The sequence below is a fragment of the Nicotiana tomentosiformis genome, chromosome 7 (genome assembly GCF_000390325.3).
Source record: "Nicotiana tomentosiformis chromosome 7, ASM39032v3, whole genome shotgun sequence".
Lineage (NCBI taxonomy): Eukaryota > Viridiplantae > Streptophyta > Magnoliopsida > Solanales > Solanaceae > Nicotiana > Nicotiana tomentosiformis.
Genome location: NC_090818.1, coordinates 69137729 through 69153507, shown reverse-complemented (window position 1 = coordinate 69153507; position 15779 = coordinate 69137729). Strand labels below are relative to the sequence as shown.

The window sequence follows — 15779 nt, the reverse complement described above, 5'->3', positions numbered from 1 at the left end:
AGGTTGAGGACTGAGTAACGCCGAGGGCCTGTCGGTGAGGTAAGAAAATTATGGCACGTGAGTTGTCAATGTAGAATATTATAGCACGTGAGTTATCCGTGCAGCACGTGAGTTGTCCGTGCAAATTATGGCGCTTGGGTTGTAGGAGCCCCTCCGGAGTCTGTACACCCCTAGTGAGCGCGGGTATCCATTGAGTCTGTGAGCCGATTGGTTGAGTTGTTGTGACGAGTTGAGTGACTGTTGCCTGAGAGGTTGTACTTGCTTTTCATTTGTTGTTGCATTTAGTTGCTATCTGTCATTGTTGTGAAATTCTCTGAAAGATTCTATATCCGGATTACATGAATATGAATTGTATAAAATTGATTTGACTTAAACTGCTGGATTTGAAAGCATGTCTATTCTTTGCTGGAATTACTGAAAGTGAACTAAAACTATGTAGCTCGTCATTATCTTCAGTTCCTTAGTTATTATTGTTACTTTCTAAGTTGGTTGTACTCATACTACACCCTACACTTCGTGTGTAGATCCAGGTGTTCCCAGATATAGCGGGTGTTGATTTCTTTCGCACAGTTGATTTTCTGGAGATTCAGAGGTAGCTGCCGTATTTCGCAGACCTTGCCTCTCCTTCCTTATCTCCTTAATTACTGCATTTGGTCTTACGCTATTATAGACCGTATTTTCCAGACTTTGATTCATAATAGATGCTCATGTACTCAGTGACACTAGGCTTTGGGGAGTGTTCTATCAGTATTTGTGGGATTTTATATTATATTTAAATATTATATTTTTTAAACTTAAAAGATATGGGAGTTTTATTGAGATTGTTGGCTTGCCTAGTATTGCGATAGGCGCCATCACGACGGGTGGGATTTTGGGTCGTGACAAGTCTGTTCAATTTGAATCGTCCAATCACATCTCAAATGTGTTATATATTGGTGATATGACATAGTGCTTGTATTACACTATTTTTCAAAGCGTGAGATTATATTTTCTTCTTAAATTTCTTTTTCCTTCTATTCTTTCACATACCATTGTCCACGTCCACCACCTTCCTCTCTCTCCCTCCCCCAGTCCACCATCATCTACAGTTCTCCGCTTAATTGACAGCGACATAAGCACTCTGTGTGTATTTTTTCTTTGCTTTATCCTTCTTACTCTCACTGTTAGTTCCTGTAGGAATTTGATTGGGACTTAGCTGTGAAAGAAATGGATTTGGCAAATTCCAGACCGTTCTCTTCCAATTTTGCTTCTGCCTCTCCTCATTCAAATCCTCAAATTAAAAAAACAAATACCCTTTCTTGGCTTCTACTACTTAACATTCCACACTCGATAAAATTTATTCAGAATTCCACCAAACAGATTAAAAATGAAGTTGAATTTATAAAATTTCAAACATTTATTCTTCTTTGCTTCTCTCCTCTTTTCTCAACTCAGATTCTTTCTTCTCTCGCTAGAAAAATTATTAGAACATAATGATTTCAAATAATTATTAAAAAGCTTGAAAACATTATTGACAGTATCGGAAGCTTTAGAAACACCTAAAAAGAAGAATCCAAGTCGATGATGCTATTGATTATTGTACTTTGTGGGTGGACATTAGGAGGAAGAAGATTTGTGGTAGTGGTTGGGGCGTGAGGAAGATGAGGAAGGGGTGGGGTGGGTTTTTCTTTTAATTTCTTCTTCTTCTTCTTTTCAAAATTTTTTTTTTCTAAAATTTAGTTTAAGTTAAATCTGTATGTCTCCGTTTTATTCGTCACTCTGGCATGTGAATTGCATGCTTTGGGTGCCTATTAATTTTATATTTGTCACAACCCAAAAAGTTGCAAGTTTTTTGGTATTCGAGACGTGGGTCCCACTATTGATTTTTAGAATGAATTTTGGATTTTTATCCGGAAAATTTGTAAATTCATATGAAATTAATTCCTACGATTTGTATTGAGTATATTGAATTGTTTATGACTAGATTTGAGGATTTTGGACACGAATACGCGAGGCAAGGGTTTATTGGATTCTTGAATTTGGTTGCAAGGCGAGGTAAGTGTCGCGGTTAACCTTGACTTGAGGAAATAGAACCTTTGAATTATTTGTTATGTGAGATGCATGTGAATGAAGTATAGGCAAGGTGACGAGTGTCTATACGTCGTGAAATTAATTGTTTGCATAATTACTTGAAAAATCATAAATCGTTTTAAATCATGAATTAATTATTATATTAATTATTTCACTTATATTCTTTGTCAAATATTAATTCTTGAATTCATGCAATAATTGGTACATGCTTATTTGACTTATGTGTCTTAATTGTTATTGGACATTTAGCATACTAAATATTAAACTGTCTATTTTCTCCATAATTTTCACAATTAATTGCTAATTTGTCATTGGTTGTTCATAAATAAATTATAATTATTGTGTGCCTTGATGCTTAATAGTTTCTCATTGAACATGGTTTTTATTGGAGTAATTTTTGTTACATTTATGAGTTGTTAAAATATATTTGGGGATCGGGTTGCACGCCGTAACATAAATGAAAGTAAATATATTGGGGGATCGGGTTGCACGCCGCAACAGACTTAGTTAAAGTCTATATTGGGGGAAATGATTGCACGCCGCAACAGACTTATTTAAAATTTATATTGGGGAAGCGGGTTGCACGCCGCAAAAGAATTGATTGAAATGAATATATTGGAGGAGCGGGTTGCACGCCGCAACAGAATTGAATATGAATATATTGTGGGATCGGGTTGCATGCACAACAGAAATTGATTGAAATAATAATTGGTTATGACTGTTGAGTTGGCTTCAACTGTTGAAATGAGTTACCTGATTTATTTCTATTATTGTTGTTATTACTATTATTGCTTATAGGTTAATGTAAGTGACCTGCCTCAGCCTCGTCACTACTTCGTTGAGATTACGCTCGGCACTTACCAATACATGGGGTCGGTTGTACTGATACTACACTCTGCACTTCTTGTGCAGATATCAGAATTGGTCCCAGCGACGTATCATAGACTTGCTCGGATTTCAGCTACCCAGAGGAAACTTGAGGTATAACTGCACAGCGTCCGCAGTTCTGAAGTTCCCCATCTACTTTACTTTTGTTGTGTGTTTTCTTTCAGACAGCTTTATTTTATTCAGACCCTTATTTGTATCATTCTAGAAGCTCGTGCACTTGTGACTCCAGTTTTGGGATGGTATTTAGACATCGCTATTATTATGGATATTCACTACATTTCAAACTTTACTTCCGCATTTGTTTCTTTATTATTAATTAATTTATAATTGTTCTAAAATGGATAATATTATTCTAACATTGGCTTGCCTAGCAAGTGAAATGTTAGACGCCATCATGGTCCCGAAGCTGGGATTTTTGGGTCGTAACAGTTGGTATCAGAGCACTAGGTAACATAGATCTCACGAGTCACGAGCAAACTTAGTAGAGTCTGAAGGATCGGTACAGAGACATCTGTACTTATCTTTCAGAGGCTATAAAGTTTAGGAACAATATCACTTCTTTCTTATTCTGTCGTGCGATCTTATTCAATCATCGATAATTAAACCATTCTATTCTTATCCTCTCGCAGATGGCGAGAACACGTAATACATCTACCGATGGACAGGGACCAGAACCCCCCGTGGCAACTATGACCAAGGGTAGAGGTCGAGGCCGAGGTCGTGCTAGAGGCCGAGGAAAAGGAAGAGGTAGAGCTCAGTCTAGAGCTCGAGCAGCAGCACCTGTTGTAGAACCTCGGTTGGATATTCAGGAGGAGGTTCCAGTTTAGACTGTACCAGTTGGACCAGTTCAGGTCCCGGAAGGATTTATAGCTACTCCAGTGCTTCAGGATGCTCTAGTCCATTTGGTAAGTCTTATGGAGGGCGTGGCCCAGAATGGTATATTTCCAGTGGCACCAGTCGTCTCACAGGCTAGGTGAGGAGCACAAACTTCCATTACTCCCGCCCCGGAGCAGATGGCTCCCCAGAATCAGGCTCCAGCAGCCCCGCCAGTTGGGATAGTTCAGCCAGTTGTTGCGGCACAGACCGATGATAGTCCTGCCATGTCTTCTGAGGCCTTATTGAGATTGGATAAATTTACTAAGCTCTTTACAGTTCACTTCAGTGATACAACTTCTGCGGATCCACAGGACTATCTTGACCGCTGCCATGAGGTGCTGTGGAACATGGGTATAGTTGAGACCAATAGGGTTGATTTTGTTGTATTTCAGATGACGGGTTCCGCCAAGAGGTGGTGGAGAGATTATACATTGACCAGACCAGTTGGATCGCCTGAACTTATCTGGGAGCAGTTCTCGTAGCTATTTTTGGAGAAGTTCCTTTCTATCACAATAAGAGAGGATTACCGCAAGCAATTTGAGCATCTACAGCAGGGCAGTATGATTGTTACTCAGTATGAATCTCGTTTTGTGGATTTAGCCCGTCATGCTCTCCTTTTACTACCTACTGAGGGAGAGAGAGTGAGGAGGTTTATTGAGGGACTCACTCACCCTATCAGGCTTCAGATGGCCAAGGAAACCGGAAGTGAGATTTTCTTTCAGGAGGCTGCTAATGTCGCGAGGAGGATCGAGATGGTTCTTGCACAGGAGAGAGGGCAGAGTTCTAATAAGATGCCTCATCAGTTCGGTGGTTTCAGTGGTGCCCCGTCTGGAGGCAAGGGCAATTTTGGTAGAGGTCATCCTCCTAGACCGTTTCATTCAGCACTTCAGGCATCTCCCGGTGCTTCAAGGAGTCACGGTCCTATTATGCCTTACTCTGGGCAGCCAGTATTTAGTGCACATTCAGCTCCTATCAATGAACCACCACTCCAGAGTCACTACAGTGGTTATCCAGCCCGTTCGGGTCAGCTTCAGCTTCAGCAGCCATGGCATCAGGATGGGTGTTATGGGTGTGGGAACATTGGTCACATCAGGAGGTATTGCCCTAGGTTGTCGAGTAACAGATCTCGAAAGGATTCTCATGCCATCACACCGACACCGGTTGTTTCATCGCCTGCTTAGCCAGGTAGAGGTAGGGGTCAGGCAACTAGAGGTGGAGGTCAGGCCATTAGAGGTGGAGGTCAGACCGTTATAGGTGGAGGCCAGCCAGTTAGAGGCCGTCCCAAAGACGCAGTTCAGAGTGGTAGGGCCCAGCCCCGATTTTATGCTTTTCTAACTAGGCTTGAGGCCGAGTCATCTGATGCTGTGATCATAGGTATTTTCCAGTTTGCCATAGAGATGCTTAAGTTCAATTTGTTCCAGGATCTACTTATTCCTATATGTCCTCCTATTTTGCTTCATATTTGGTTGTGCCTTGTGATTCTCTAAGTGCTTCTGTGTGTGTATATACACCAGTGGGAGACTCTGTTGCAGTAGATCATGTCTATCGTTCGTGTGTGGTTACTATTGGTAGTCTTGAGACTAGTGTGGATCTTCTACTTCTTGATATGGTAGATTTTGATGTCATCTTGGGTATGGATTAGTTATCTCCTTATCATGCTATATTGGATTGTCATGCCAAGACAGTGACCCTAGCCATGCCGGGGTTACCTCAATTAGAGTGGAAAGGAACTCCTGGTCATTCTACCAGCAGGGTTATTTCTTATATGAAAGCTCAGCGTATGGTCGAGAAAGAGTGTCTAGCCTATTTGGCTTATATTCGCGATCCCAGTACAGATGTTTCTTCTATGGACTCTGTACCAGTTGTTCGTGAATTTCCAGAAGTATTTCCTGTAGATTTTTTGGGGATGTCACCCGAAAGAGATATTGACTTCTGTATTGATTTGGCTCCGGGCACTCAGTCCATTTCTATTCCACCATACCGTATGGCCCCGCCGGAGTTGAAAGAATTGAAGGAGCAGCTACAAGACTTGCTTGATCAGGGATTCATTAGAACCATTGTCTCGCCCTGGGTGCACCAGTACTATTTGTAAAGAAGAAATATGGCTTTATGCGGATGTGGATAGATTATCGACAGTTGAACAAGGCCAATATCAAAAAAAAATATCTGCTGCCAAGAATTGATGACTTATTTGATCAGCTTCAGGGTGCAAAGGTATTTTCGAAGATCGATTTGAGGTCTGGTTACCATCAGTTGAAGATTAGGACATCTGATGTCCCTAAGATAGCTTTTCGGACTCGGTATGGGCATTATGAATTCCTAGTGATGTCATTTGGGCTGACACATGCCCCAACAGCATTTATAGATTTGATGAATTGGGTGTTCAAGCCCTATTTAGATTCTTTTGTGGTTGTATTCATTGATGATATCTTGATTTACTCCAGCAGTCGAGAGGAACATGAGCAGCATCTTCGAATTATCCTGTTCATGACTTAGAATTGGCAGCCATTGTTCACGCACTGAAGATTTGGAAGCATTACCTTTACGGTGTCTCATGTGAGGTATTTACTGATCATCGTAGCCTTCCATATATGTTCAAACAAAAATATCTTAACTTGAGGCAGAGAAGATGGTTGGAGCTATTGAAAGATTATGATATCACCATTTTGTATCACCCCGGAAAGGCCAATGTGGTGGCCGATCCTTTGAGTAGAAAGGCTGTGAGTATGGGCAGCCTTGCTTATATTCCGGTTGGTGATAGACCATTAGCTGTAGATGTCCAGACTTTGGCTAATTAGTTTGTGAGGTTAGATGTTTCAACACTTAGTCGGGTTCTAGCTTGCACAGTCGCCCGGTCTTCTTTATATGTGCGCATAAGAGAGAGACAATATGATGATCCTCATTTACTTGTCCTCAAGGACACGATGTGGCATGGTGATGCCAAATAGGTTGTTGTGGGGGAAGATGGAGTTCTGTGAATGCAGGGTCATATTTGTGTCCCTAATGTGGATGGGCTTCATGAATTAATTCTGGAAGAGGCCCACAGTTCCAGGTATTCTATTAATCCAGGTTCCGCCAAAATGTATCAAGATTCGCGGTAACATTATTGGTGGAGGAAAATGAAGAAGGATAAAGTTGCATATGTAGCTCGGTGTCTGACTTGTCAGCAAGTTAAGTACGAGCATCAGAGACCTGGTGGTTTGCTTCAGAAGTTAGAAATTCCTGAGTGGATGTGGGAGCATATCACTATGGATTTGTTGTTGGACTCCCACGGACTCAGAGAAAATTTGACATAGTTTGGGTTATTATGGACAGGTTGACCAAGTCAGCACATTTCATTCCAGTAGCAATTACCTATTCTTCAGAGCGGTTAGCTAAAATTTACATTAACAAGATTGTCCGCCTACACGGTGTGCCCGTGTCTATTATTTCAGATCGAGGTACGCAGTTTACCTCACACTTCTGGAGGGATGTACAGCGTGAGTTAGGCACGCGAGTTGAGTTGAGTACAACATTTCATCCATAGACAGACGGACAGTCAGAGCGCACTATTCAGATATTGGAAGATATGCTACGCACTTGTGTTATAGACTTTGGTGGTTCTTGGGATCAATTCTTACCACTTGTGGAGTTTGCTTATAGTAATAGCTACCAATCAAGCATTCAGATTGCTCCATATGAGGCATTATACGAAAGGCGATGTTGATCGCCAGTTGGCTGGTTTGAACCGGGAGAGGCTCGGTTGTTGGGTACCGATTTGGTACAGGATGCCTTGGATAAGATCAAGGTTATTCAAGATTAACTTCGCACAGCTCAGTCTAGGCAAAAGAGTTATGCCGACCATAAAGTTCGTGATATTGCATTCATGGTTAGAGAAAGAATATTGCTCCGGGTTTCACCTATGAAAGGTGTAATGGGGTTCGTAAAGAAGGGCAAGTTGAGCCTTAGGTATATTCTACCCTTTGAAATTCTTGAAAGGGTGGGTGAAGTAGTCTACAGGCTTGCAATACCACCTAGTTTATCAACGGTTTATCCGGTGTTCCATGTGTATATGCTCCAAAAATATCGTGATGATCCGTCCCATGTGTTAGATTTCAGCTCAGTCCAATTGGTTAAGGATTTGACTTATGAGGAGGAGTCGGTAGCTATTCTAGCCCGGCAGGTCCGACAGTTGAGGTCTAAGAGTTACCCTTCAGTTCGGGTGCAATAGAGAGGTCAGCCGGTAGAGGCATCTACCTAGGAGTCCGAGTCAGACATGCGGAGTAAATATCCACACCATTTCACCAGCTCGGGTACTTTTTCTAATTCCGCTCGAGAAAGTACGTTTGTTTTAGAGGTGGAGAATGTGATGACCCAAAAGGTCATCTTTAAATTTAATAATTATTTTTGTGTTCTAAGACCTCAAAAACTACTATTAATCATTCCTCGACTTGCGTGCGTAGTTCGTATAATTTTCTGAAAAGTGTTTATATGAAAAATTAATTAAAATGTGAAATAGAGCCTTAAAACTCAACTGGGTTGACTTTGGTCAACATTTTGAGCAAAAGGACTCAGATCAGTGTTTTGACAGTTCTGATAGATCCGTATCGTTATTTGAGACTTGGGCGTATGCCCAGAATTTAATTTGGAGGTCCCTAACTTGAAATATCGCCAGTTGGCGAAAACTAGAAGCCTAAAGGCTTAAAGATTTCAAAGTTTGACCACAAATTCACTTTTATTGATATCGGGGTTGGATTCGAGTTCTAAAATTTTTTATAGGTCTGTTATGTCATTTATGACTTGACTGTCGAATTTGGTGAGAAACGGAGTTGATTTGACGTGATTCGAACGTTCGATTTTGAAAATAGAAGTTTTAAAGTTTTCTTAAATATTTTATTTGATTTGGTGTCTGATTCGTAATTCTAGGTGTTAAATTGGTGTTTTGATCATGCGAGCGAGTTTGTATAAGGTTTCTGGACTTGTGTGCATATTTGGTTTGGAGCCACGAGAGCTCGTGTGAGTTTCACACGAGCCTCAGACCATTTTTGTTCAAGAAAAGATGGCTGGAAATCTGGTATTTCCCAGTTCTGGTTTCCTTGATCGCGATCGCGTGGCTTCATCCGCAATCGTGAAGGCTTGTTGAGCACTGATGAAAATTTATTCTATGAGATCGCATAGTACTGTACGCGATCGCACAGTTGGAAAAGCTAAGGCACCGCGAACGCGTGGGCAAAGCCACGTTCGCGAAGAAGGAATGAGGCAGAAGCGGAAGCACCAAATTTGTGCTACGCGATCGCACAAGTCAGTACGCGATTGCGTAAGGCTGAGAAAATGTTCTCTACGATCGCATGTCCAATTACACGATCGCGTAGAGTTAATAATCTGGGCACCCAAAATGTGCTTCGCGATCGCAAAGAATTATCCGCGATCGCGAAGAGTAAAATGGATTTAGGAAGAAATTATTCTACGTGATCGCGTACGAATTCCAGCGATCGCGATGAGTCAACATTTGGGCAAACAGAACTTAAGTTCTGGAAATGGGATAAGAAAAATCAAATTTTTATAAAATCTTCCAAAAATATAAAATTAAGATTTGAAGGTCAATCCGATGTCGGAATTCGATAATTTTTGTATGGTTGATTAGAATGAATTTCGGATTTTTCCCCGAAAAATTTGTAAATTCATATGGAATTAATTCCTACGATTTGTATTGAGTATATTGAATTGTTTATGACTAGATTTAAGGATTTTGGACACGAATACGCGAGGCAAGGGTTTATTGGATTCTTGAATTTGGTTGCAAGGCGAGGTAAGTATCGTGGTTAACCTTGACTTGAGGAAATAGAACCTTTGAATTATTTTTTATGTGAGATGCATGTGAATGACGTATAGGCAAGGTGACGAGTGTCTATACGTCGTGAAATTAATTGTTTGCATAATTACTTGAAAAATCATAAATCGTTTTAAATTATGAATTAATTATTATATTAATTATTTCACTTATATTCCTTGTCAAATATTAATTCTTGAATTCATGCGATAATTGTTACATGCTTATTTGACTTATGTGTCTTAATTGTTATTGGACATTTAGCATACTAAATATTAAACTGCCTATTTTCTCCATGATTTCCACAATTAATTGCTAATTGTCATTGGTTGTTCATAAATAAATTATAATTATTGTGTGCCTTGATGCTTAATAGTTTATCATTGAACGTGGTATTTATTGGAGTAATTTTTATTACATTTATGAGTTGTTAAAATTTATTGGGGATCGGGTTGCACGCCGCAACAGAAATGAAAGTAAATATATGGGGGGATCGGGATGCACGCCGCAACAGACTTATTTAAAGTCTATATTGGGGGATCGGGTTGCACGCCGCAACAGACTTATTAAAGTTTATATTGGGAGAGCGGGTTGCAAGCCGCAATATAATTGAATATGAATATATTATGGGATTGGGTTGCACGCCGAAACGGAAATTGATTGAAATAATAATTAGTTATGACTGCTGAGTTGGCTTCAACTGTTGAAATGAGTTACCTGATTTATTTCTATTATTGTTGTTATTACTATTATTGCGTACAGGTTAATGTAAGTGACCTGCCTTAGCCTCGTCACTACTTCGTCGAGGTTAGGCTCGGCACTTACCAGTACATGGGGTCGGTTGTACTAATACTACACTCTGCACTTCTTGTGTAGATTTCGGAGTTGGTCCCAGCGGCGTATCATAGACTTGCTCGGATTTCAGCTACCCAGAGGAGACTTGAGGTATAACTGCACAGCATCTGTAGTTCTGAAGTCCCTGTCTACTTTACTTTAGCTGTGTATTTGCTTTCAGATAGCTTTATTTTATTCAGGCCCTTATTTGTATCATTCTAGAAGTTCGTGCACTTGTGACTCCAGTTTTGGGGTGGTATTTAGACATCGCTATTATTATGGATTATTCACTACATTTCAGACTTTACTTCCGTATTTGTTTCTTTATTATTAATTAATTTAAAATTGTTTTAAAATGGATAATATTATTCTAACATTGGCTTGCCTGGCAAGTGAAATGTTAGGCGACATCACGGTCCCGAAGGTGGGAATTTTGGGTCGTGACAATAAGCCACCTCTCCAATCTTCTTAAGTATTTCAAAAGGCCCAATATACCTAGGAATCAACTTTGCCCTTCTTCCCAAACTTCATAACACCCTTCATAGGCGAAACTCGGAGTAGTACCTTCTCTCCTACTATATAAGCAAATTTGCGAACCTTCCGGTCAGCATAACTCTTCTATCTAGACTGCGTCGTATGAAATCGTTCCTGAATCAATTTAACCTTTTTCAAAGCATCCTGAACTAAATCCGTACCGAATAGCCTAGCCTCACCCGACTCAAACCAACCCATCGGAGACCGGCACCATCTCCCGTATAAAGCCTCATATGGAGCCATTTGAATGCTCGATTAGTAGCTGTTGTTATAGGCAAACTCTGCAAGTGGCAGAAACTAATCCCAAGAACCCCCAAAATCTATAACACAAGCGCGTAGCATATCTTCCAATATCTGAATAGTGCGCTCGGACTGTCCGTCCGTCTGAGGGTGAAATGTCGTACTCAACTGAACATGTGTGCCTAATTCTCTCTGCACTGCTCTCCAAAACTATGATGTAAATTATGTGCCTCGATCTAAAATGATGGACACCGGCACACCGTGTAGGCGAATAATTTCGTGGATATAAATCTCATCCAACCACTCAGAAGAATAAGTAGTACCAACTGGAATAAAATGCGCGGACTTGGTCAACCTATCCACAATTACCAAAATGGCATCAAACTTCCTCAAGGTCTGTGGGAATCCAACTACGAAGTCCATGGTAATACGTTCCCATTTACACTCCGAAATTTCAAGTCTCTATAGCAATCCGCCCGGTCTCTGATACTCGCACTTCACCTGCTGACAATTTAAACACTGAGCTGTAAACCCCACTATATCTTTCTTCATTCTTCTCCACCAATAGTACTTCCTCAAGACTTGGTACATCTTAGCGGCACCCGGATTAATGGAATACCGCGAACTTTGGGCCTCCTCAAGAATCAACTCCTGCAGTCCATCAACATTTGGCACAGATATCTGACCCTGCATCCTCAATACCCCATCATCCTGAATAGTAATATCTCTGGCATCGCCGTGCTGAACTGTGTCCTTAAGGACAAGCAAATGGGATCATCATACTGGCACTCTCTGATGCGGTCATATAAGGAAGACCGTGAAACCACACAAGCTAGAACTCGACTGGGCTCTGAAACATCTAATCTCACAAACTGGTTGGCCAAGGCCTGAACATCAACTGCAAGAGGCCTCTCACCAACAGGAATGAATGCAAGGCTACCCATACTCACTGCCTTTCTACTCAAGGCATCGGCCACCACGTTGGCCTTCCCGGGATGATACAGAATAGTAATATCATAGTCCTTTAGCAGCTCCAACCATCTCCGCTGCCTCAAATTTAGATCCTTCTGCTTGAACAAGTGTTGGAGACTCCAATGATATGTAAATACCTCACAAGACACACCATAGAGATAGTGCCTCCAAATCTTCAATGCATGAACAATGCCTGTCAATTCTAAATCATGAACAGGGTAATTCTTCTCATATGGCTTTAACTGGCGCGAAGCATAAGCAGTCACTCTACCATCTTGCATTAAGACACACCCAATACCAATCCGAGAAGCATTGCAATACACTGTATAAGAACCAGAAGCTGAAGGTAAAACTAGAACTGGAGCTGTGGTCAAAGCAGTCTTGAGCTTCTGAAATCTCTCTTCACACTCATCTGACCATCTGAATGGAGCACCTTTCTGAGTCAATTTAGCCATAGGCACCGCAATAGACCAGAAGCCCTCCACAAAGCGACGATAATACCCAGCCAAGCCGAGAAAACTCAAAATCTCAGTAGCTGAAGATGGCCTGGTCCAACTCTGAACTGCCTCTATCTTCTTCGGATCCACCTTAATTCCTTCACCGGATACTATGTGTCCAACGAATGCCACTGAACTAAGCCATAACTCATACTTAGAGAATTTGGCATAAAGTCTCTCCCATCTCAGCCTTTGTAATACAATACCCAAGTGATGTGCATGCTCCTCCTGGCTACGTGAGTACACCAGGATATCATCAATAAATACTACGACAAATAAATCAAGATATTGCTGGAATACACTATTCATCAAGTGCATAAATGTTGATGGGGCATTGGTCAGCCCAAAAACAATCATGAGAAATTCATAGTGACCATAACGAGTCCTGAATGTCGTCTTTAGAATATCCGAATCCCAAATTTTCAACTGGTGATACCCGGATCTCAAATCAATTTTGGAGAATACCCTCGCTTTCTGAAGCTGATCAAATAAATCATCAATATGCGGCAAAGTATACTTGTTCTTGATTGTAACTTTATTCAACTGACTATAGTCGATACACATCCGCATAGTACCGTCTTTCTTTTTCACAAATAGAACTGGTGCACCCCAAGGAGACACACTAGGCCTAATAAACCCTTTATCAAGAAGTTCCTAAAGTTGCTCCTTCAATTCTTGCAATTCAGCTGGTGCCATACAATACAGAGGAATAGAAATGGGCTGAGTGCCCGGCACCAAGTCAATACCGAAATCAATATCCCTGCCGGGTGGCATACCTGGCAGGTCTGCAGAAAATACATACGGAAAATCCTGCACTACCGGTACACAATCAATAGTAGGAGTGTCTCCACTCGACCTTCGGCAATCCCGGTATCTCCAATGTCATTGTTTTTGCGTGACAGGCCAGAATAGCATGACATGGAGACAACCAATCCATACCTAAGATTACATCAAAATGAACCATACTAAGCAATAAGATATCCACTCTAGTCTCCAGTCCCCCAATAGTTACCACACATGACCGATACACACGGTCCACAATAATAGTATCGCCCACCGGCGTAGATACACAAACAGGTGAAACTAAGGACTCATGGGGAATAAGTAGATAGCGAACAAAATATGATGATACATACGAATATGTGGAACTAGGGTCAAATAATATAGAAGTTTCCCTATGGAACATTGATACAATACATGTGATCACTACATCTGAAGCAACGGCATCTGGCCTGGCAGGAATAGCATAGAATCTGGCCTTACCGCCACCTGATCGGCACTTCCCTCTAGGGAGACCCCTAGCTAACTGAGCCCCACCCCGAGCTGGCTGGGCGGGTGGTAAAGCAACTGGTGCAGGAGCTGCAGCCTGACTCCTCTACTGAACTGGACCTAACGAAAGGCGGGGACAATATTTCCTCACATGACCCAGCTCTCCACACTCATAGCAATCCCTCTTGAAGAATGGTGGCAAGTTCTGAGGCGGACCTCGAGAACCAGAATAACTACCAGAAGAACCTGGTACAGATGAACCACGAACTGATGGTGCACGAGATGAACTCTAAACTGGAAGTGCACTAAGAGAAGATTGACTATGTCGAGCACTGTATGGACCATGGCTAGTTGATGTGCCACGATGAGTTGGATGAGCCATTTAAGCGGGCCTATAAGGACTACCCCTGATGTGATAGGGCTATCCTCCAGAAGGAACAACGCTGGAATTACCCGAACCACGAGACCTCTTGGCCTCCCTCTCCTCACGCTCCTGAGTACGGACCATTTCTATCCATCGAGCATTGTTAACCACCTCGTCGAATTTAGCACCTGCTATATTTCCCAAAGTCATAATAAAACGGAACTGATGGTTGAGGCCCTTAATGAACCTCCTAATCTTCTCCCTCTCAGAGGGAACCAACCAAACTGCATGACGAGCCAATTCTGAAAACTGCATCTCATACTGAGTCACGGACAAGTCCTCCTGACGTAAATACTCGAACTGCCAACGCAGTTCCTCTCTGTGGGTCTGTGGCACAAACTTCTCCAGAAATAATACGGAGAACTCATGCCATGAAAGTGGTGTTGCACCAACTGGTCTTCTCCTCTCATAAGTCTCCCACCATCTGAAGGCTGCTCCGGTCAGCTGAAAAGTAGTAAATAAGAGCCCCACTAGTCTCCAGAATACCCGTTGTATGAAGCATCCGCTGGCATCTGTCCAAGAAATCCTATGCATCCTTTGACTCAGTTCCACTGAAAGTTGGAGTATGGAGTCTCCCAAACCTCTCTAATCTCTTCTGCTCCTCGTCATTCATAATAGGACCCACCTGGGCTTGAGCAGCTGCAACCGGCTGGACTGGTAGTGCCCCCGGTATCTAAAGTCCCTACACTACCTGCTCCGGAGTACTGGCGACAGGGCTATGAGTACCTCCCTCGACCTGAGAAGTGGCTGGTGCGGCCTGAGACGAAACCACCTGAGCAAGGCCAGTGCAAACAATCAATATTTGTGTTAAAGCCTCCTAAAGGCCTAGAATCACAATAGGCACAGCTGGTGCCTGAGCTGAACCCGCCGACTCAACTATATCCGGAATCTGCTCCTGAGCTGGAGCAACTGGTGGTGATACATATATGCTTCTCCAACTGTTGTGCGAGCTACACCTCGACCTCTACCACGGCCCCGGCCTCTCGCGACCCTAACTAGTGGCACTGGTGGTTGGCCGTCCGATCTGGTAGTACGTGTCCTCACTATCTGTGAGAGAATAGAATAATAGAAATTTAGTTTCCGGAATCAACAAATTCACACGATAGAATACAAGTAAAATTTTCCTAAGGGTTCGGCAGCCTGTCGAAGATTAGTACAGACGTCTCCATACCGATCTGCAAGACTCTACTAAACCTGCTCATGACTCGTGAGACCTATGAAACCTAAGCTCTGATACCAACTTATCACAACCCAAAAATCACACCTGTCATGATGGAGCCTATCTTAATACTAGGCAAGCCGACAACCTCAATAAACCACAAATTCTTTTGAGTTTGAAAATATAATATTTAAATTTAACATAAAA

The 15779-nt window shown here is 41.9% G+C and overlaps 1 protein-coding gene across 1 annotated transcript; it reads right to left on the bottom strand.

Moving 5' to 3' along the window:
* Positions 1 to 11713: 11713 nt before the first annotated feature.
* LOC138895753 (uncharacterized) lies at positions 11714 to 14947 on the bottom strand. Its single transcript, XM_070180478.1, has 3 exons — positions 14443 to 14947; positions 14141 to 14235; positions 11714 to 12004 (listed from the first exon to the last, which is right to left on the bottom strand). The coding sequence occupies exons 1-3, from the start codon at positions 14945 to 14947 to the stop codon at positions 11714 to 11716; spliced, it is 891 nt and encodes a 296-aa protein (XP_070036579.1).
* Positions 14948 to 15779: the final 832 nt, after the last annotated feature.